At 40.8% G+C, this 24,808-nt stretch overlaps 1 protein-coding gene across 1 annotated transcript in view; it reads right to left on the reverse strand.

Annotated features, from left to right (window-relative positions):
* b3gat2 (beta-1,3-glucuronyltransferase 2 (glucuronosyltransferase S)) overlaps positions 1-24,808 on the reverse strand; it is a 64,006-nt gene that overhangs the window by 31,494 nt on the left and 7,704 nt on the right. Inside the window, exon 2 of the mRNA XM_004554613.5 lies at positions 4,955-5,099. Coding sequence (XP_004554670.1) covers positions 4,955-5,099 — 145 coding nt within the window. The remainder of the gene's footprint in view (positions 1-4,954; positions 5,100-24,808) is intronic.

Consider the following 24,808-nt stretch of genomic DNA (forward strand, 5'->3'; position numbering starts at 1 on the left):
CAGCCATTGTTGTCCTTACAGAATTTAAAGCAAAAAAAAATGCTTTGTGTTCAGGGCTCGGCAGTAAATCTTAGCGTTGCAAATTGACAGCGTAATTATATAGTGCGGTGTAAAAGTAGGGCTGATAATTACAGTGTGTGTGTGTCAGTGTATGTGCTGTGTGTGATTAGGTGATGGTTTGAGGGAGAATGGAGGGATGAGATCTTGGCCCGCTCCTGTTATCGTGATTTAATTAAAACCAATCCCAGGGGCCGACCTGCGCACGTGTGCTGAGTGTGTCCTCATTGGGGTTTGGAACGATACAAGCCTGCAATCGCTATAGCCTGCTATTGTGTCACTTTCTCTAAACATTTAACAAACAGCATCTTGCGCAGAGGGTCTAAATACAGTGTATGTGCGGGTGAAGTGGGATAATGACTGGGGACTGGCAGGGTGGTATTATTTGGTCAGTGTGATGAATTATTTGCTCTCGGGTCAAATGGAGCTCGGAGGCTGATCACTAGTCTGATTGGATTTTTACACAGGAGATATGAAGATGTAAACAGATTGATGGGGATGTCTGCTTTGCTCTCCATTAAGTGGATTATAAATATAAGGACCAATTTGGAATGAAGTGCTCTCTTCAGAACTCACACACCTCGCACACGCTTTTTCATTCATGCCGTCAAAGTTGTGGAGTAACATCGGTTCACTCTGTGCTAAAGTTTGGTCACGACTTAAAGGCTTTCTTTCTGTTGCCAACACAAAGTTGACAAAACAAGGTTAATGTGTGTTGCATCAACAGCATGAAGTGATCAATGAAACCAATAAACCTGATGACATAAACAGGACACCTGTCATTGCCAGTAACTGTCTGCTCCAATTATAACAATCTGAAATCCCTAAAACCAAAAATCTGGCTACAGTTTAGGATTTAACGCTGATTTCATATATTAATAACAGAAAAACATGGAAGTAGCTTCCGTCTGAGAATTAAAGCCAATCCAGAAAGTATCCGGCAGCCATGCAGCTGTGGATTATTACTGCAGAGTGAACATTATCTTTGAAGAACATTACTTTTGAACCAAGTGTACTAATACAGCTAACATCAGTGCTGCTTGTTAGGCTAGTATAGCTAATATTCTCATTAAATCAATTAGATGCCTTATTCCCATTCTCTATTTTTTGTTTCCCATTTTTTGAACTATCCAATTACAATATGATCACGTGACACTTGAACATTGAGCTTTCCATACTCCGCCTTAAATAAGACTGTTTGTTCAAACCTCCATTAGAGCTGCAACTAGGGGGCAGTGGAGCCGGCTGTAAATATTGTAAACAAGGCAAAACATTCAAACGGAAAACTTTAGCAAACAGTTACTTATTGAAACATCCTGTATGGGGTCATGTATGTGTCCACCTGACAGTATAGGTCCAAAAATCAGCTCCCTTTTAGCTTTGTTTTGGTTTCGAGAGACTCATGAGAGAAATGCTCCACTAGCTTCAGTATGTAAATGTTTACTTGATGTTTATTTCTGGCAGGTGTTGCAGTTATTAATAGGACTTTTTCACCTCTGACAGCAACTGCCTGCTGCAAGTCAAGCAGAATGATGAGAATGAACTAAGTCAGTAGACTTCAACCAGCTAAAAGACACTAAAAAATCTGCAGACAAGCCAAGAAGTCTGATAATTCTCTTAAGATCAAATGAAAACGACCAGTTTGGGGTCAGACACAGTGGCTTTAGTCTTTGTTTAAAGCGGACACCTTAAGTGTTAAATCAATAAAACCAAAGCAAGGGCCAAAAACATCTTTTCTACAATGGCCATTTGAGGCCAATAGCAAGTCAGTCCCCACAGATGTTAAAATATCCAAATGTACAATAGATGTACATTTGGATACTTTTATGCTGGCTGTACATGGGACACACTGGGCAACACCTTTTAACCTTTGGATTCAAGGGTTTTCAGTTCCATTGCCACAGTGTATAAATTCAAGCACATATTAGTGCAGTCTGCCATTAAAACATTTTCTGGCATAAATGTCCTGTATCTACTACTATTACTACCTCTACTACTACTACTACTACTAATAATAATTATTATTATTATTACACTCTTATCCTTTTGTCCTTGTAAGTGTTGAATTCCTCCAAAATGAGCTCAGCAGTTAGATTGGGCACTCAGGCTGCTATTTATTCTTTGGAAAAATATAATAGAAGTCATAGTAAGGTAGTCCTGCATAACATAGTCAATCACTAAACTGGTTTGTGCAATGAATGAATTCAGACATCTATTTATTTATACACTACATAGACAAAAATAAGGGTCCCAAAAGGGCCACACGTCTTAATCTTTGAATTCCACAGGTTTATTCTTTTCATTTATTTATGCCACAGGTGCATAAAATCGAGCACCTATTCACGCAGTCTGTTTTTACAAACATTTTGGAAAGGATGAGTTGTTGTAAAGAGCTCGCTGTATTCGAGTGTTGTGTGCCATGATTGCAACAAGTGAGCTTGTGAAATTGCTTTCTTCCCAGATATTCCATGATCAGCTGTAAGTGCTCAGGAACCAGAGAAATTCAGCCATGAAGTGGGGAAAGTGGGGATGCCAACTATTGAGGTGCACAGTGTGTAAAAGTCACCAGTGCTCTGCTGACTGAGTAACTGCAGTTTCAAACCTCCTCTGGCATTAACATCAGCACAAAAACTGAGCACTGGGAGCTTCAGGGCATGGGTTTCCATTCTGTAGGTGTAATGTGTAGATGGCAGCAGCTGCTGCTTTGACTGATAGGTGGTCCGGCACAGGTAGGTAACCAGCAGCTGTCATCTGAGGAGTGTTTCTAGAATCTGCTTTATTTAAAAAACATCAGCTGCCCAGTTTCCTGGCGCCTCCGACTTTTTTTTTTCACCCCTCTGGCTTCTTTAAATTCAAATTCCTCCCAGTCTGTTGCTGTTCAGCACTGTTTTACAGCGCTCTACAACCCCATGTGGTGATTTCTCCGGAACAAACAATCAGTCAAAGTAGCACAGCAGGTCCTATGTGGAGGTCTTACAATCAGAACATTAAATTGGAAGGATCGGATCTCATTTTATGGCAAATTAATCCATGAAAAAACAGAAGCTCAACAGAAAAGCTGTCTGATCTAAGCAGGTAAATTCAGGACACAAGGAACACGGAGTAATGTTTTCTGTTTGGTTTCCTGCTTTGATGAAAGCCAGCAGGCCGAAACACTCCAACTGGCTTTAACTGTTTTGTAATCAATGAACTCGTCAATAAAACCTTTTGAAGCTTCCAGAAAGAAGTTAAAAAAGCAACCAAAGTTGCATAGTCACCTCTATTATCTGACTCAGCACACCCACAGATTCAGAGTGAGTGCAGTGGCATTTCTGCAAACCTGTTTTACAGTTTCATAGCCCCACATGTAATGGCCAATTTCCTATTCAAATAACTCTGCTGTGTAATCCACAATTTGGCAACGAGTGGTAAGAGTTAAACCAACAGATGGATGACACGTGACCTGAATTCTAAAGCCTCACAGTGACTGATACAGTATCTATCAACTGTAATGATACATTTAACCAGCTGATTTGATTTTAAAGCGCTTGATGATCACGCCTGGTGCAGATCTCTTTTAAAACTATGACTAAGATACAGACAGAATGAGACACTTGCACAATCTACTTCTCATAGCTCCATTGGTCACACTGTAAAGGTAATGCTGAGTCAGACTGGCTGCAAACATGATTTAGCTTTTCTACACTGCAATTTCTTGTTACTCATTGCCTGACATATACACCGATTAGTTGCGACAGGTCATTTGGAAAAAGTCGTACAAGTTCTACTCGCTGGCAGCAAATAAATCTGTGGTTCGAGTAATAGTGAGTCAGTAATAAAATTGTATAAATCTGGATAAATTAATGACAAACATACTGGCTGGCTACAAGCAACCTTACTGAATAAACCACATATATGTAATATGTATGCCACATTATTGCCTTAAGAAAATTAAGTGAAGTCAGCACAAGAGAAGTGGGTTATACCTGTTATCTTGAGGGGGCACTACGGTGCTTAGGCTAAGTCACATGAACTTAATGTAATATACCAAAGGAGCAATGTTATAAATGTTAAGCCACCTCACAAAATGTCACTATGAATGTTTAGATGCTTTGTATAAATTTTGGAATAATTATGCTCAGTATGAATGTTTTCTATTGCGTGACAAGGAACTTCCATGTGCCCCATACACCGCACAGCCACAGGAACACTGGTTTTACTAAGAGTTTAATAAACAAGAATGCTGATACTGTTCTCGGCAACACAAAAACTAGAAAATGCCCATAAGAAACGCAAATCTAAACAACAAATATCTGGGAAAAAACTGATCCCAACAACTTTAAAGTTTGAACATAAGAATAACATTTTTTTTAATTATATAACTTATAGTTTTTCTTTTAAACCCCCCCCCCTATAAAGAAGTCACTGACAGAGAAGACATATGAACCTGTCTGCATATCTGTGTAGCTCAAAAGATATCCTTGATTTCTTTCTATAGTTAAGTACAGCATCTTGCTTTAATGGCCAGACATTTTGCTAGTAATAAGGGAGCCACAGACATTTGGTTAATATAATAAAATGTGTTAGATTTTTATTGTGAAATGTATACTTGAACTCTTTGCCATGTCAGCTGACTGTCCACATAGGACACATTCAGTTTAACAATTCATCTTTTAGATTTTGGAACTTGAGCTGTCTGCGTCCTCCCTTTGGACCATTTGACCTTAAACCAACTTATTCATGCCAAATTCATTAAATGGATCTAAACCTTTAGCTACTTTTCTTTAAAAAAATATAAAACACTAATCCGGATCCATATATCTCTCTGGATGTGGGGACATGGATGGTAGAAGCTCGTTATATTTATGTCCGACCAAGTAATCCTTGCGCTTTAGCTGATGTACAGATTGCCTCTTACCTGCCATGTCGGTGGCAAAAGGTCGGTCTGGCCTCCAGCCAGTGTACCAGCCCACAACTTTACCCCCAGACACCAGGGGGCGCTCATATGCTCTGCCACCCACAAATCCCACAGGCCAAATGGATACACCTCGAGTACTACGCATCTGCAAAAAAAAGAGAAGGGAATGGGATTTAGTGATGACTTCCTGCATCCGACCATTATCACAGAATGTGTGAAATGTAACTATTTGAGAGTTATTTAAAAACAGCAGGAGCAATGCTCCAATGTTAAAAGTCCATTTAATGTAGTTGTAACGACTCTGACCCCATAGAAGACCACATTTTTTTATCTGCACAATCGCTTTGCTTGCTAATCACAATACTTGTTCTGCAATAGGAAATCAGACACAGTGTCGGAGCCTACAGGCGACATCCACCCTGAGGAGACGTCAAAGGCCCCAGAAAGTTGGAGACTGGGCGTGTGGTGTTGACTCTGAAATTAATTACTTTTGTGTCAGTTTGCATAAGCGATTAGACATCTTTAATTTCAACTGAAATGTGGGTGAGAGCAGCATGCAGAGAGTCTGTAGCTAACTGAATGAGACTAAATGAAAGTGTGCAGCGCGGAGCTGCCTTCCATTTTCACAGTGAATGAATTTGCACACAGCCCGAAGCAGTGCAACAAGAAATGAGACGAGGAGAGAGAGATAAAAGACTGGCGATGTGTGTGTGTGTGTGTGTGTGTGGTGGGGGAGAGGTTGGACTGTGCAAGGACCACTGAGTTTTTGTGTTCAAGTATGAAATATCTGTATCTTGTCTTTGTGTATGGATGCATATGTGTCTGCGTGACATTCCATTTTCCACCCCTGGCCACCCTGAAGCCGTTCATTGAGACAGCGCTCCTCATCGCTCACCCAAACAGCCTCCAGCCAGTCGCTCATGAGAAAGCAACAGAACAAAACCAAATCAGTAAGCAGCACTGCATTACTGCAGCCAGACATCACACAGAGTTCTAGCTTTTAAAGCCACGGGAAGCCAAGTGTATATATAGCACAATATAGAGAGGATTTACAGCTCTTTGCAAACTTCTAAGCAGGAGGAGACTTGGCACTGTGCAAAGAATAGCTGAGAGCATATGGGCAGTAGACAAATAAAAAATACTCTGAAAAGTTCATGTTCACTAAGGTATTTCATGTAGAATAATTCTGAATAAAGTGAATATTTCTACCTTGTTTTAACCTTCTGAGGTCATCATAGGTAGTAACCATAATCCTAACATCTGGAGAAGAGGGGAACCTACTTATTATAAATTATTATTTTCTTTGTTCCTTAATTACTAGGAGTTGGGAGAACAATTGCATAAAAACTAAATTATATTTCCTACTTGCTTAAATTTAGGGTTAGGGTTGGTGGGGTCATCACCAGTGACGGTTTCACACTTAGAGATTTTCCATGGAGTTCCACAGAGGGGAAAATTCTTTGTACCTGTCCCTGGTACTAAGCCCATACTGGTCACTACTCACCTGATGGATGGAGGTGAATCAGCACAAGTAAAACTGATAGCCTATTAAATTTGTGTTAACAGTTAATATTGATGTTTTAGTTGAGGGGTGGAGGGGCTGTCAATCTGCTACTGACAGCCTAATTAAAGAATGTCCTCCTCAGGCAAAACACATATTGAGCTCAGTGACTGGAGTTCTGAAACTGAATGAACTGAACAAACTGTAAGCTGCTACTGATGACACCATAAAATGTTGGATAAGATTTTAGCACAGTTCTCAAATGTTGTGCATGTAAATGTTGTAATATTAAAGTCAGTTTATCACAAAACTGATTTTTCTGCTCAGATCTCAGGGTTCATTCAACCCATTAAATTAACCTTGCATAACTAGCATAGTAACAGATGTCCCAGCATGGACTGTATGAGGCACTCTTCTTTAACAGAAATAAACAGGTGTGTGTGTTTCTATATGTGTTTTTTGTGTTTAATACATAGAAAGATAAGTCCTGCTGCACGTGTGCACAATAATAAAAGGTGATGAAGCTTTGTATTGAATTCACTACTGAAATGAGTTAACCACTTCAAACTAAAAGCCCATTTTAATTAAGCTTCAGTGGATTTGCAAGTTCAAACAAGTAGCAACCTGAGCAGTTCAATAAATTACAAATCTCAATCAAGCAAACAAAGAGTATACACAAGGCATGACATCTAACAAAGACAGCATTCATTTTCATGTAGCTTTATCACTTCATACATATCACTACGTATATATATAATATAACCTCAACTGACTTGTATCAATGGCATCGTATTACAGCACCACACTCAAATTCAGTGAGCTCTTTACAACAACCCTTCCTTTCCCAAATGTTTGTAAAAGCAGACTGAATCACTAGGTCTTGATTTGATACACCTTTTGCAAAGGGACTGGAAACACCTCTTAATTTGAAATAAGAGGAAAAAATGGTGACCATGCAAAATATGATTTTTTGCCATTTTTCAAGTGGTCTTAAACTTTTGATCGGGACTGTATCTTAGCACTTTATCCTCTGCTCCAAAAAAAACAACAACAACAACAACACAGCACCTAAAACACTAATTTTATTTTATTTTATTTATATAGCCCAAATCACAACAACAGTCACCTCAAGATGCTTTATACTGTAAGGTAGAGACCCTACAATAATACAGAGAAAGCCCCAGATGACCTCTTACAGGCAAGCACTCAGCCACAGTGGGAAGGAAAAACTCCCTTGGCCAGAACCAGGCTCAGGAAGGGGCAGCTGTCTGCCACGATTTGTTGGGGAAGATGGGAGAAAGACAGGACAAAAGAAACGCTGTGGAAGAGGGCCAGAGATTAATAATAACTAATGATTAAATGCTGAGTGCTGTGTAGACACACAGTGAGTGAAAAGACTATTATAAGCTTGTTCAGTCAGGGCGGCCACGTCCATCTGTTATCTGCTGTCTAATGCAAACTTCCAGTGATCCACTCAAAGATTTCAGAGCAGCAAGAACAAAAGTTTTAATGGGCTGGCAATCTTTGTTGTGTTCCAGCATAGCAACAGAAGCAGAAAACATGGAATATGACATTTAGTTATACAGTAGTGTCAAAGATAATAAGTGTACCTTATTCTTCTTCCAGTAAGCACGCCTAGACCTAAGATTCCACAGCATGAGAGGAAGAGGATAAGCTGAACATTTAGTTAGTGGCTGACCTCACTCTGACAGAAAAGAGAAAAGCGTCTTCTCGCTTCCCTTCCTCTTCCTTCCCTTTCATTTCTCTTCTTTCCATCTTTTTCCACCCCGCACCCTAACACCTCATCTCCTGCTTGGGGCCCCTGTGCATCACCAACAGCTTTGAAGCCCTTTCCCCATTAATACTGTGGCCCCTTGAGTTTGCCTGTGCGATGCTAAAACCCTTCCCCCTTGTTCCTCTTTTGCTGCTGTCTGCCTTTCTCTCTCAGGTCATTTTTCAAAGACTCGGCTCCTCTGCTTTGTGAAAACACAGATGAAAAGAAAAGGAGAGGAGATAGAGAGCAAGGCAGGCTCGGTGTGTTCGTCGTTCCCAGATAGTTCCTGGAGTACGATCGTTAATATGGCTTAGCAGTTAAGTCCCAGTTTGACTGCTAAGGATCTCCTGGTTTTGAATGCAGCACTTCAAAGCTCAGTACAGTTTGACACATTATTAGAGAGCGCTGGATTGAACTTCATGCAAACATATTTAGAATCTGCAGCTGGATTTACAGCAAGCCCAGTGTTTTTTCTTCTAACAATAACACTTTGAAGACCAAGATTTGATTTTCTTTTAGAACACACGTTTAGCTTTAGCCTGCCTTTACTAACCAGATTTTCCACCACAAAATGTCTATCTTTAGGTTTTTAAGTGTTCACAGGGGGCTTTACAAGTCACAATCAGTCATTTTCAGACACTTTCAAAGTGCATTCTCATTGTTTTTTTACAAGCTTCTTGCTGTTTTCTTAAGTATCATGCAAATGCCGTGGAGAAAACACAAAACCGCTTCATTTGTGTCCTCAAGAAAGGTCACGTCTCCTAGATTATTATTTCTGCGTGAGAAACAGCTCCCAAAGAAAATCTATGCAATGCTCCATATCAGAAGAATTTCACCAAACTGTAACTTTCTAATGAATATTTATCACATCAGCTGGAACAGAGCTACAAATAGCAAGGTTAGAAATCACTATAGAAAACTGTATTAAACCTAACCTTATGTGATAGCAAACCAGTTACAGCCCTACAGTAAATTTTGCCATGGACTATGTCCTTGGCACAATTCATTGTCAAACATTCAATCAGTCGGCATTTCTGCACGATAAATGTGTTTACCCATCGTTTGATTAGTGAGTTTCTCAGTCACTACATGTGATACAACACACACCTACTGGGTTCACTCAGAACGTGTTTTCAGCCAGTCACAGACCAAGTCATTGTCTCCCACACACAGACTTTACTTGGGCAGTCTTCCTGTGCAGAATAATGGCTGTTCAAGCATATTTTACAACATCTTTTTGTTTTTTTAATGAATCAGTATGCAAATCTTCAGAGGCTGCTAACCAACTTCTCTGGTACTTACAGTCTCATTTTGCCTTATTGGATAGTTGATGGTGGCAAAAATGAAAAATATGCCAACAAAATACAATCTGCATGTTTTTAATGAATGTGTGCTCACATATGAGGCTTTTCAGGAGTGCTGGATGTTTTTTCTTTCACATTTTAATCCATCAATACTCTGATATTTTTTTGATGTTCTTTATCTGTCCCAAATGACAGAGTCTGATTTATTTTGATAAGAAAAATCAGTGAAAATTTCAGGCTTTTGTATTTAATAGACTTTGAGATCAAAACATTGCCTCAGATTTCAACGTGCAACAAAAAGGCCTGAAGATGGCTCAGCTGGGCATTTTTCAAAAAAATCTGCCTTGAAAAGTATTTGATACATGAAGCTAAAATTTCACAGTAATCCTTATAAATGTTCACATTTTCTACCATATAATTTTTATGGAAATCAGAGGTGGTCGAGCAGAAGGCTCGTTTGATTTGAAACACAAACAAACAAAACTTAAGTGGATCGCTGAAACCAAAATACACATTACATCACACTTAAGTTCTTATTATACGTGCATGGCGGAATTGTTCTAAATTAATACCAAAAATGTACTTGGCTGTATAAATTTATATCTTTAAGCATGTTAAAACGTTACTGAACATTGCAGAATTTCCTAAATTCAAACACCAGCATCAGATCGGTACTCGATATCTGCAGATCCCAGATGCCAGGGTTTCCTCATCATATTGGAACAGGAAAGAAAATGCTTTGCACTCACCCTAACACCTCTGTTCTGCAGAATTTTGTTATTAAATTGTCAATTTTGCCTAAAATTGGTTTTAAAAGTGTCTGTGTTGGTTTAGAGGAAATCAATTCACATCTGCTGCTTGTTTAGTCAGAAACTCAACAGCTGAGCGAAATATGAGTATGACCAAGTTCATATTGATGTTGGAAAAAAAGGAGTAAGAAGTCAATAATCCATTATACAGCCTAGTTAAAATACATCTGTCTAATATGAATGCTGGTTGAACCTCTGCATACTGAAGTAAATGTTCTTGATGTCGGTTTATAGCTTTCATTCATCAGGTCGAAGTGGAACCGTGTCCAGACTGTGGACTTACGTGTTACAGGGAATCTGTTGATCTAGAGGGGCATAATGAATTGATTCAGAATAAACACGTGACCTTCAAGATTTCAAGCAGGAATCAAAATCAAGTTTTTTACATGATATTATATGTGTATGATAAAAAAGCTCACAGCAGCTCTGGATCCCTGAAATGCAGTCTTTTGGTTGGCGAAGGAAACAGCCAAGTACAGATGCTGTCTCAATTTTCATTTTCAACACGGCGCAGTGCTTCCTATCAACAACAGTTCAATGTCAAAATGTTTGCTGGGAGCCAAACAAAGCTGTGGGGTGACAGTGTTTCAACAGATGGTACATTATTCTGCTCAGTGGAAATTGCTTTAGCGCATGCTGGGTTTTCATGCCATCGTCTGCAGACTGCTGCTGCCATGGAAAAAAGTTTGCAGCACAAACTTAAACCTTTATTTGCACAGAGAAGGCTGGCTGAGCGCACAGGACACACTGTCATTCCCCGATGCCCTTTCGCCAGATGAATCAAATAATGTGACAAAAAGAGGCACAAACAGAATAGCAAACAGAAGGGAGGCTTAGAAAAAGGCAGGTACAGCACGAGTCTGGTGTTTTGAGCTTAACGTGAACTTTCAGGTCACTGCACACGTCCACTTGCAAAGTGAAGTTTCTTTTCTGTTTCCCAGCGTACCCCTGACTAGTCTCAGCAGATGGCTGCATATGCCTGAGCCTGCTTCTGCCAGAGGCTTTTTCCTCTTAAGAGGGAGTTCTTCCTTCCCACTGTCGCCAAGTGCTGCTCATAGGGGATCGTCTAAATGTAGGGCTTTTCTCTATAATATGATAGGATTGTGTTGTTGTGAATTTAGGCTACTGTAAATAAATAAAACTGAGTTTAAACTGAAATTGAGTGAATTAAAAGCAGTTTTTTCTAAAGCATCAATGAGTCCTACACCTTTTTAAGTTCACCAGAGTTCCATCACCATGTAAAGGAGAGATGACAGTTCCCAGACAAGGCCTTTTCAGACAGATACAAACTGTGTCTTACATCTCCGGTAATGAACCAAAAAGCAGAATGAAAGGAAAGAATAAAAGCAGAGGCAGCAGCATGTCTATAGTGACCTCCAAAAATAATTCTCCTTTCACATCTCAAAGAAAAGCTGAATTCTAACCACAAATGCAAAAGCAAACTTTTTAGTGTGTGTGTGACCCTGTCACAGTGCAAGTATGCAAATTACTATAATCTGCGTTGCTGGATTTTTGGAACAGCATTAGGAAACAATTTGATGCATGGCATTAAAGGATACTTGTAATTTAATGAGTGTAATTTAATGGCCTCAGCCACATGGTATAAGGCACATCACCCCTCTAAATGTAAATTTAATATCTTATATCGTGTAAGATGCAAATTCCAGTTATTTAAGAACTTGATGCACTCATCAGATTAGTTAGGTCAAATAATTATGGGAAGTGGTCCTGGCGTGCTACACAAGTCAGGGTGTCTTGCATAAATCATGTAAGTTATTGTAACAAAAAACATCCAGCTTCGTTACAATACATCATCACGATTGACCAAATTAATCTCTTTGACTTCCATCACCTCTTCACATCTACAGTAAGTTAAGAGGAAGATCATTATTAGTGTGTACCTAAACTGCTTCCTCCTTTCTGTTGCTGTCTACTAGAAGAGTAAACACTGCTGCTCCCACTGGTTAGCATCAGAAATATTGGTTAAATGCATATTTATTTTCATAATGCATGAATACATTGTGCACAGGTGTGCACAATAATCTGCAGGGAAACAGACTGCTGGTGCTGGCCGTGCTTACATTAGCAACAGTCAGCAAACTAAACTGATGCCGTGAGTCTGCGGTCTTTTAAAAGTTTTAGCAACATTACAAATACTCTTTGAGCAGTAGTAGTATCAGCAGTACTTGTGTACTTGTTCAACCTCGACCATTAGACTGGGCTCAATGTGACTGCAAGGCCATCTTACTTTTAGAATAGTCTATATTAAAACTATTTTTAGGTAGTAATAATAATAAAGTCACCAGGACCATCATGATATCGTATACTGAACATTATTGACAATTATTGTATATTTCAACTATTTGCTCCAGGTTGATTTCTTTCTTAATGGGAGTTGCCGATATATACGGAAGCGTAGAGCTGCCACCCAGGCAAAAGAAATGCGTGTATGTGCTAGGAGGCTGAGGGATAGCTCAGTATTTTTTACTTTCAATTTAAATCACTACTCTGTTTGGTTTAGGTGCTGAAACATTCTTGGTTAGATTCAAAACTACTTGGTTAGGTTTACAAAGATGTGGTTTTTCTGGGTTAATGTGCTTCTTGTCAGCAGTCGCTCTGCTCGTGGACAGCACTAGTGCTAAAAACCAGTGTGTCAGAAACCAGATGTCAAAGGAAAGTGTGTCTGTAAATGAGCCACAGCGGCAGATTTGACGGCGCTAATTGACGCTCCAGGGAGACAGCAGGCTGGAGAACGAGCTGGACCTTGTTGAGGGTCAGTCAGTAAACTAAAGCACCTGCAAGTGCCCCATTGGCAAAGACAAATCCTGCCATATGGATGGAAAAACACAAAATTGCACGCAACTATGCATCTGTTATGACAAAACACCAAGCCAGTAGTTTATTTGCAGTCAGCACTTGTATGCTTATGTGGTCATTTTCCATAACAAAATCGAAATGACAAGAACGAAAAGTGAGTATTTTTTTAACTCTGATGTGGAGTACTGAAACATCAAGACACACAGCAGTAATAATAATAATAATAATAATGGATTGCATCAAAGAGCTTTACAATTCCACTATTCATTCACTCTCACATTCACACACTGGTGGAGGCAGCTACGGTTGTAGCCACAGCTGGCCTGGGGCAGACTGACAGAAGCGAGGCTGCCATATCGCGCCATCGGCCCCTCTGACCAAAGTGCAGCACAATGAACAAAAAACATACACAGCAGCCGATGCAGCAGACGTTTGGGCACAGAAAAAGTTAGCAGGCTCGATATGGGGCAGTCCAGTGTGCCTTCAACATATCTGACCACATCTTCTGAAATTAACGATGAACAACTGTTAGACTTCATATACAGACTGTCATACAGGAACTTCTTAGGTGTCTCACTTGGCAGCTCTAACTGCAGCTCTGCATTCAGTCCTTTATTGCTTAAATGCATCAAGCGTACTGCCAATTTAGGAGTAAACCAGAGAAAGCTCACTCCATCTTTTATGAAACAGTTTTCTGTCATCTCTTAATTTTTAATACTAACAAAAGCACTTTGTTCCTATTTCGAGCTCTTATTGTTCGGAGATATCATATATTTATCTGGGAAAATTCTTGTGCTGAAGTCCTGTTTCACTCAACGGCTTAAAGACTCACCAACAGTGCAGCAATCCTTTGAGAGCATTGACTCAAAGAAAAATATCTATAAAACACTGAATGTAATCCTCTGCACAGAAGGCTTCTATTTTAGGGAGTGTAGAGAATGTGTATATGAGTGAGTGCGCATGCTTTTTAATGTGTGTTTTCCACTGGAAGGTGAGTAAATCCATATTGTCAAAGCAATGTGCAAATAGTTTGTACACTAGGAAGGAAAGAATACACACGTTCTGGCATTCGGCTTTATGAAATCAATAAAGTCTATTCATTACAGCAGACCACAGCAAAATGATGATGTTGGATAAAGGATGACAACAAACAGAAGAATTACAAAGGCTGGTTTTAGTCTTGTACTGTGTCACTCCCAGAGTGAGCTATCCTGTGAGAACCGGAGAACACAGACAACTCTGTCAGAAAGCCAGAAACCGCAGACCTCACCCTTATGATCAGGTTTGAAATCACGAACAAGCTCCACACGTCCCCCACAGGGACTGAAGAGAGGAAGGAAAACAATGAAAAGGAAAACAACAAGTTTGCTACAAGAGCATACAGCGGAGCTTGTGGACGCAAAATAAATTTTTTTCTAGATAAGAACGGCAAACCTTCAGCTGAAACATCTCTGTGTGGACCGTACATGCTCTCTGTCCACACCTGTACTTAAAGAAAGACTAAGAGTTTTTCTTTCCAATGCTGGGCAAATCACTTTCTTTCACCTGAACAGGTTTTAAATAATGGGGGATCCCACTATAGTACTATATTACAGTATAGTATAGCACAATATATTGAATATTGATGCTGATACTGTATATTTGTACACAGAAGCCAGCACACATTATCAAAACCTTTTAAAAATCACAAGCTTGTATATGAATAAAAAGGTGCCTCCCAGGACCATCCAGTCTGAATAATAGACACCTTGCTGTCTTCTGTAATAATGAAATGTGAGGCCAATCTCTGCACCAGCGCCAAACATCGATGTGCTTGGTCAAGATTCCTTTGCTTTACATTTGAACGCTGTGGGAACATCTTTGGCCCTGACGGGTCACGCGTTCAACAGTCGTATCTAACAGCGTCTCTCTGCTTCTCTACATTAGTATGAGGCAAAGGATGATGGAAGGAAAGGTGGAGGAGAGGGTGAGAATAAAGACGAATGAAAAGCTGAAAAAGAAGTGGAGCCAAGGAGCAATTCAATCAAAAACACAAACACTTGTTTGCCAGTTTGTATCGTTTGTATTTGATACCTTTGCTGTCTCACTCTTTCTCTGTCAAGAGGGGTAATCTCACTGTGGTGAGCTCAGATTAGGTACAACTGACCGCTGGTTCCAAATTTGTGGCATTTATATTCTGGGTGATTTCATCTTAGACCAACATGACAAACACAGTTTGTCTTTTGGAGGTTCCTAAATGCCTCCTACCAATGAAGAAAACTATGACAATTAACAATTAAAGTATTTAAAGCAAAACATCTAACATCCTAAAAAAGATGTCATTGTACTTATTGTACAGATTTTGTATTAATTTTGTTGACCAGTGATTTTTATCACAGTTTTTCTCAGTGACCTTTTCTTTCTGGCCGAGAAGACGAGGTCCAATCAGAACTATTTAAGTTGTGCTGAAAGGGGGACGAGCTTAGTTAGACATGCTAGCTCCCATGCTCCCTGTTTCTCGTGAAAACACCATAAAAGCTGTGATTCTTGTGTTTTGATTCTAAACCGTGTGAAGCAACTCTCAAACTTTTAATAATAATAATGGATTGGATTTATATAGCGCTTTTCCAGGCACCCAAAGCGCTTTACAATTCCACTATTCATTCATTCTCACATTCATACACTGGCGGAGGCAAGCTACAGTTGTAGCCACAGCTGCCCTGGGGCAGACTGACAGAAGCGAGGCTGCCATATCGCGCCATCGGCCCCTCTGGCCAACACCAGTAGGCAAGTAGGGTAAAGTGTCTTGCCCAAGGACACAACGACCAGGACAGAGAGCCCAGGGATCGAACCGGCGACCTTCCGGTTACAGATGCGATTCCCAACCCCCTGAGCCACGGTCGCCCTTTGAACTTTTACACTCTTCATTTTAGTAAACTTTAGACCGAGTCAACGATCACCTTAAACACTGCACAGTGAAAATCTCATTTTGTGACAATCCTAAATAACACACAAATTTAGCCGTGTGTTGGTTTGTGGGAACAGAGTGACCTTAGATGGAGTCAAATCTCCTCCCTGTGTTATTATTTCAGTCTGTCTTGAGACAGTACACACTGAAAAACATCCATGCTTTTTCTAAAACCTATCAGAACAATTGTTGAACCTTACTGAGGGAATTCAGCTGTATGTATCGTCCTAACTTAACTTGTTCAACAGCTTTGCACCAGCCCTAAAGGAGGCTCCATTTCAAATCCAGTCAACCGCAACAATCTCCTTTATTTGCCAGGAATTCTCCCACCTCTACGATGGCATTAGACACTTCCCCCTCACAAACACAAACAAATCATTTTGAGTTGGTGTTTCATAACAACATCAACTTTTCTGGATCTGTAATGGAAGTTCCCAGAGGAATGAAAAACACAGTTTGTGTTTCAGCACCATGGACAGCTCACGGGAAGGCTCACGGCTGAAAATGTACATTGAGAGGCTGTAACTGCCAGTGGAGGAGGCAGTAACATGTTAACAGTGGCTGGCTGCCCACTGTGAGCAGTGGTTCATTTCCCAGTGACATGAGGGTCACTTTGGCTTGACTTGAAAATAAGAAGCAGGAATAAGGCAACAGATTTCTCACAGCTCTCGGACAGATGCTTTTTCTTTCTTCATTTTTATATTTTATGTGTTGTTGGCTTCTGTGGCATATTTAAAGAGGCTTTTCTTAAGGAGGACAAAGTTCAAAAGCAGGTCAGGAAACTGGAGCTATTCCAGCAGCCTACAGGGGAGGTTGTGTGTATCCCTGAGAGACAGTGGCTCTGACAAAACAGGAACATTTGACCTGTGGAAATGAGAACTGGTTGCAAATACAGATGTTTCTGTCAAAGCTGACAGGTGAGCACAGACTAAGAAGAGAAGGGGGAACTCACTTTGTAAAAAACAAACAAGAAACGCTGGATAGATGGATTTGTCCTGTGAAATAAAGTCTGTCTAACTATATTTTCTACTTTAATAGTGTATGCCACTGCCTTGCAAGCTATTATATGGGGATAAAAGCCACAAAATATTTTTTATAAACAATTGAGAGGTGCAGCACATCTTCACACAAGAATCAAACTTTAAAGTCATTTAAAACTTTCAATGGACTATAATGTAATGCAGGTGGTTTTAGTATGTTCAGTATGTGTGTGGCAGTCACTTTTGAAATGAAGTCCTTTTCAGTATCATAAGTTTTCTCTTAAAGGTTTTTTTTTTCATTTGCTGTTCCAAGAAGATTAAAAAGAATAAAAAGACACCAACCAAAAGTTTGGTTTTGGTTAAATGGTCTTCTCTTCCTTGTTCCCTGATTTTCATGACTTGGGGAAAAAAAATCTAGTTTTTAAAAATTGACTTATTCTGACTGCCTAGTGTCTGGGTTATGGGGTTATGGTTGGGTCAATGATTACTCGGACCTCAAATGGATAAGAAATGGATGGGTAAGATAACTCAAGTTCTAAATCTAATCCTAGAGAGGTCGGTTGCCTTGGTTGGTTGATTCTTGAGAACTATTGTCTGGCTAAATGACCTAAGGATCATGCAGCAAAGGGTTTCTTCCTCAGCTGACTGTGGAAAGCAGCCACTGCTGGAATACTTCCAGTTTCTTGACACACGCTTTCTTTGAGGTGCAGTTGTCTTTCTGGACCAATTTTGACTCTAAGCAGAAACAAAGTGATAAGACTACCCCACAATCAACAAGCCCTCAGGATAATAACCACTGTGTTTTGGATTCTAGATGAGGCGGTGGACCTCAGCCAAGTGGGTCCAGCCATGAATCGCTGGTATTATTATTGAGTTGGTTGTCACCTGACTTTTACTTCAGGCCTGCAGGTGTGCAATCTAATGCTCTAATGGAGAAAAATAAATCTATGTGTACAAATACAGATATGGGCGTAGAATTGGGAAAAAAAGCAAATGACTCAAGAAAATTGACATTTCGTCCCCTCCATCTGATAACACTTGGTGACAAGCTCTGACTCTCCACACTCTCTTTGCTTCACTGATAGATCTGTGAAGGCCTTCGTTCTATATCCTGCATCAGTTCAGGACGTATAGTGGAGCCCGCAGCTCCCGTCTCATTATCAACATGAATATCTTCACCAGAGGGCAGACGCCGCGCTGGGATAACAAATAATTCATCACATGAAAAATAATTTCAGATGCAGCCGAGCGCTCGACAACCTGTAAGTCCTGACAAATTACAGCGGCGCCAGCTCAGTCAGTAAACGCATGCTATTTACAAGTAAACAAAAGAAAAGCTGGGGGTAAAACATCCAGTGCTGAGAAGAATCACATTTCATTTGACTTGCAGCCAGGACACTCTGTCTGGGAGCACCAGAGCTTGGTTGGGTAATCAACTCTGACTCCCCTTTCTGCAAACAAATAGGTGAGAAGTGAATTGTGTGTACACACAAAGAGACTCTGGATGATGAAGTATATGAAATCCATTATGGATGTTCTCGTTTCCTGCCTCCTGGCCCGGAGGGAGCAAGCCATCATTGTGTTGTTTACGCGCAGCGACGAGTGCCGGGGTGGCTGGGCCAGCTGCGATTTTAATCAAGCGTATTTTTATCTGCGTGTTATTAATATGCACGGCAGAGGCAATCGGAGAAAAGGGAGGGGGAGAAATGATGTAGGAGAAAATGAATGACTCGAATTAGAGGGGCTGAGTATGGGCTATGAAACTGATGCAATGGTGCATGATATGTGTGCATGTTCAAGGCTTTATGGGTTTATGTGGCAAAAACTGATGAGCTGAAGGTACGTGCGCGTAAAGGAGAATATTCGCACCTCTCTACATCTGCTGTCAAATGCGAATGCATCAGTGTAAGTGTATATTTACTGTATACACATCATAATTCTGTGTACAAGGAAAATATGGTAAATCCAGTGGTTTTATTCTCCCCCAAAGGGAGGAACTATGTCATCAATGCTGTTTGCTTGTTGGTTTGTCTGTTAGCAGTCTAGCATCCACAGGATTCAAGATATCATTTTCAAATTTTGTATGATAGTAGATACCAATAACAGCTCGAGCTGATTTAATTTTGGTGAAATTCTGGTCCAGATCACACCAAATATGTGTGTATCTGACCTTGACCTTCATTGTTAGCACCCAAGGTCAAAGTTGACAGGAAAAAAAAAATTCCAAGAAACTATATCGAGCAATATATCATCCGAAAGAGCTCGGACAGAGCTGTACAACACACTTTTTTGCTATATGATGTCCTACGATGTTACACTGATGCTATAACAGGCTGACGTAGCATGTTGTAATAAAGTATTGAGCTCTTTGAGTGTACTTGTTTTAATTTGTATTGATATAACTTAGCAATTGTTTATAATTAATCTGGGACAAAGCTTCCTCCTCAGTTGACTGTGAATACCAGTAAGTCCTTGAATGCTTCCTGTTTCCTAATCTGCATCATATCTCATTGACTTTCTGGATCATCCCAGTTAATGTTCAGTTAACAATCCGTCACATCTGTAATGAATGGAATATTTGTGTTTATGAAATTGTTCATCCTGGTTAAATCCATCCAGAAACAAAAACAACATTATCAGCCCACACAACAAAAACTATTTATGTTTTTAAGACCATTTTGTCCCTGAATGAGAGCTTTTTTTTTAAGCGGATCTAACATTGCTGGACTCGGATCCTTAGCAAATTAACTCTCATACACTCAGACACCCGAGCCTAATATTACCTGGTGTAATGTAACCTTATAACCAGCTGTTGTTGTTGTTTAGCTGTCTCATTGTCTCAGCTGTCCAGAGGGGTCGCATGTTTAATCAGTTTAATCTGCTGATGATAAAGCCTTTGAATGAAAACAAACGCTGTTGTGACAGTGATGTACACAGTTTTGATGGTAAATATGTATCAATCTATCAATCGTTTGTTGTTAGATTCAGATAATTATTTTTTAAAAGCTAGATATTTTAGACCCGTCCCTGCACAGTTACCAGCTGTCAGCTACGTAGAAAAAGGAACCTGGTGTTATTTGTCTCTCAGAAACAGTTCATAACTTCAACTCATTCATGTCACCTAAAAGGTAAACCTGTTTCTCCATCACCTGTTCAGCTCTGATGATTCAGTAAGGACATCTCCTGGTTTCATCTTCATGTTTCCCTCTCACCAGATAAACAAACCGACATCATGACCAGCAGCTTTTACAGCTGTGGCTCCAGCAAAAATCAGCTGATACTAGAAATTAATATCAAATAAATTCTAACAACAGCTGATCAAGCTTAAACGTGCTGCTGTTGTTTAGCGCGACCTCCGCTGGTTCCCTCTTTCTGGCGCAAAGTGGGCGATAAACAAACAAGAGAGAAAAGCCAATCAGCTGATCATTGATCAGTTTCATGATTGAAGTAGAAACAGGAGAGGGAGGGGGAGAGAATGAGAGAAGAAGAGGGAGCTGTGCAGCTCCAGCTTTGTGTCTTTTTCCATTCTAGCTGATGTACGGGACAAACTGCATTCCTTTTCACCTTAATACGAAACGCCTAATATTTTAGAATTAGAATACAATAGAATTCAACTTTATTGTCATTGCACATGCACAGGTACAGGGCAACGGAATGCAGTTTGCATCCATCCAGAAGTGCTTTAGCCATGATATAGGTATATTACAATATATATTAGCAATAATATAGATATTTAAGTATATTACAGAAATGGGTCTATTATGGTGTGTTATAATGTACACGGTATGAAGTATGTTATGAATATTCTATAACTATAGGTATGTACAGGCTGTAGTGAGTACAAGCTATGTACAGGATATAAATATGAAATAAATAACTTTACAGAAATCTGAGATATACAGTTATACAGAAATGGGAACTATGCAAGTTATAAACAGTTGTAGGATTAAAAATTATTGTATGTACAGAATGATTATTTACACAGAACTATACAGTAGTGCAGTTAAGATAAGTGAGATATGTGGATAATTCCTACAGAGGCTATATAAAGTGCTAGTGGTTGTGAGTGGTGGTTCAGTCCGTGTTATTATTGTGTGTTTGAGGGTGAAGAGTCCATGTGATGGGTGACTGGGGTCTTTGACGATTTTCCCAGCCCTTTTCAGACACCGCTTCCTGTAGATGTCTTTCATGGCAGGAAGTGGGGCTCCGGCGATGCGCTGGGCAGTTTTCATGACCCTCTGCAACGCCTTCCGGTGCGAGGCAGAGCAGTTCCCGTACCAGACTGTTATACAGTTGGTCAGGATGCTCTCGATGGTGCAGCAATAGAAGTTCACCAGGATGTCTGAGGACAGGTGGTTCTTCCTCAGAGTCCTCAAGAAGAAGAGGCGCTGGTGAGCCTTCTTGACCAGCTTGGAGCAGTTGGTCGTCCAGGTGAGATCCTCGGAGATGTGGACTCCCAGGAACTTGAAGCTGCTCACACGCTCCACAGCCGTCCCCTTAATGTGGATGGGTGGATGTGGGTCAGCATTCCTCCTGTAGTCCACGATGAGCTCCTTGGTCTTCTCGGTGTTAAGCAGCAGGTTGTTTCTGTCGCACCACTCAGCCAGACGATCCACCTCCTCCCTGTAGGCGGCCTCATCGTTGTCACTGATGAGGCCAATCACCGTGGTGTCATCTGCAAACTTAATGATGGTGTTGGAACCATCAGCAGGTCTGCAGTCGTGGGTGAAGAGGGAGTAGAGGAAAGGGCTCATCACACAGCCTTGTGGTACACCGGTGTTCATTGTGATTGTAGATGAGCAGCGGTTATCCAGCCGGACATGTTGGGGGTGGTTGGTCAGGAAGTCCAGTAACCATTTGCAGATGAGGGAACTGATGCCCAGGTCTGTCAGTTTCCTGATGAGCTGTGAGGGGTGGATTGTATTGAATGCTGAACTGAAGTCTATAAACAGCATTCTGGCGTAGGTGTTGTTGTTGTCCAGGTGTGAGAGGACAGAGTGCAGTGCGATGGAGACTGCATCCTCTGTGCTCCTGTTCTGGCGGTATGCGAATTGGTGGGGGTCCAGGGTGGGGGGGGAGACAGGATTTGAAGTGTGCTAGGACCAGCTGCTCTAAGCACTTAGTGATGATGGGGGTGAGTGCTACTGGGCGGTAGTCATTGAGGCAAGATGGGTTGGAGTTTTTGGGTATCGGGACGATGGAGGTGGATTTGAAGCAGGCCGGTACCACAGAGTGGGCCAAGGACAGATTGAATATGTCTGTGAGCACTCCTGCAAGCTCCTCAGAACACGCTCTGAGAACACGCCCGGGGATGCCATCAGGACCTGCAGCCTTGTGGACATTGATCCTGCTCAGCACCGCTCCTACATCGGTGGGGGAGAGAGTCAGAGGTTGGTGGTCTGGCGTCACGTCTGCTTTGGTTGTGGTTGTGGGGTTCCCTCGCTCAAAACGAGCATAAAAGTTCTTGAGCTCGTTGAGGAAGGAGACATCAGAGGATGCGGGGGAGGGTTTGGTGGTCCTGTAGTCTGTAATGGTCTGGAGTCCTTGCCACATGTTGGAGAAGTGTTCTTTGTTCTAATATTTTCTCTGAATATGAGACGATTCTGTTTTTTACGGGACGGTTGGCAACTCTACTAACTAACCTTATGAACAAAATAAAGTTCAACATCAGTAACATCATAGCACCACCCAGCTGTATAGAAACTCCGTCATGCTAGCTAGTACGCAGTACGGAAAAAGTCAGCATAACGAAAATAAACTCCACCTAAACTTGGTTCATATCTGACCCAGATAGACTGCAGGTCATAACTTCTTACCTGAAGTTCAGTTCACCTGACACTCGGACCAGCGGCTGCCTCAGATCTCTCCTCCTCCTGCCTCCCCTTTCCCTCCTCCACCTGCTGACCTCCACCACTTGCTAATGTTACTGAATCTGTGGAAGCTCCGCGATGCCACCACACGAAGTAACGAGTAACGAGCCTATCTAAATCCCAGTAACGACTAACGCGTTCCTGATTTTGGCATAATAACTAGTTACCGTGCTCGTTACCACAATAATAACGTAGTTACTGTAACGCGTTACTTAATAACGCGTAACGCGTTATTAAGTAACGCGTTAGTCCCAACACTGGTGTTAACACAAATAAATCAGACGGATGTTTCTCTGAAAGAATGCAAATAAGCCTACTTTCCAAAAGCTTGGACTATGTCCTTCAACGCTCCTTCTAATGTTGAACACATCCTGAGGGAAGGACACCAGCCAGTGATCAATATGTTGAATTAGCAGATAAAATTATCCACGAACCTCCATGACTGCAACAATGCAACGCATCATCAAACATCCCACTGTTACCAACATCCTCACATACAGGTGCTAAAAAAACCATCACATCAATCTTTGCTAACCAAAATTCAATTTCAATATTTCTGTGACATTATACAATATTACCAGTAGATATATTCTAAACTATGATGAAACTATGAAATCATAGAAAAATATTTATCTCCAAATAAAACAGCTTCTGTTCAGCGTGGATGCATCCCAGTCATTGTTACACACCCTGGTGAATAAGAGAATGCAGGAGATTTGATGAGGGAGTAGAGAGCACGGGGAGGGTGTTTCGTCAAACTGACAATTCAGATAAAAAAGGCAGTGGAAATAAGCAGAGAGCTGGTGCATAACACTTTTTTTACACTTACTTAAAAGCCTTCAGCTTTTCCACCACCTTCCTCCCTCCACCCTCCTTATCCTCTCACCGACCCTACCACGGACAATTTCTCTCTGTAGGGTTTGTCTCCTTTCTGCTTCACTTCCCTGACATTACAACCCTGCCACCCCTCGCTTCTCCCACTACACTATGTAATTATGATAATTGCTCATATGGGTTAGAGGAAATTGAATTTCCCATTTCCCTCTGGTTCCTTTATCCCACCAGTTTCTCTTTGTGCTGCCTCCTCATCAGCTTGCCGCTCGCAGGCTGGAGTCTGCTGTGTGATCAGATATATTGGATGTTTATATATGTGTGTCTTTGGGATGTTTCCAGTGAAAACATCATTACTGACCATCAAACTGACTCCCCAGTGGGATGTAAAACATGTGAGAGAAGGAAAAACAAATACCACATCAAAGTATAAAGAAAATCTGGAAGTATTTAGAGAATGAACCATCTGATTCAAAATTCAAAAAATCTTCCATCCACAGAACTACTAATGGAACTACTACTACTACTACTACTATGGAACCATCCAAGAAAGGTGTTCCTGAGTCACACTTCAGCACTGTTTCCTACAGTAGCTGCTCCAGAAAATAGTTGCTGTGAATGCTATGGAGCTCTCGGGGCCAGGGGAGTTCAATTATTCAAAACAGGTCTGACGAAAGTCTTGCTTGGCTGACAGGTTGCTGCAGCTGAATCAAACAGCTCTGCCATACTGCTGTCAGCTGAAAAAGCCTCCATCCCCAGAGTCAGCTTTTCAGGAATGGAGAGTGGAGGAAAAAAAATAAATGGCACAGCTTAATTTTCCTGATTGCTTGTTACGCAGCTAATGCTGACGGTCTGTGCACCAAGAAACTCACCCAGAGAAAGAAGGGGTTAGGCTTGAAATACTGGATTTATTGGTGAGTATGTTTAAATGAACAATTTACATATTAATATTACGAGCAAGCTTTTAAAGGATAATACAGATTTGGTAAACCTCAACACATTTTTAAAACAAAAGTTCTTT

The sequence above is a fragment of the Maylandia zebra genome, linkage group LG13 (assembly GCF_041146795.1).
Source record: "Maylandia zebra isolate NMK-2024a linkage group LG13, Mzebra_GT3a, whole genome shotgun sequence".
Lineage (NCBI taxonomy): Eukaryota > Metazoa > Chordata > Actinopteri > Cichliformes > Cichlidae > Maylandia > Maylandia zebra.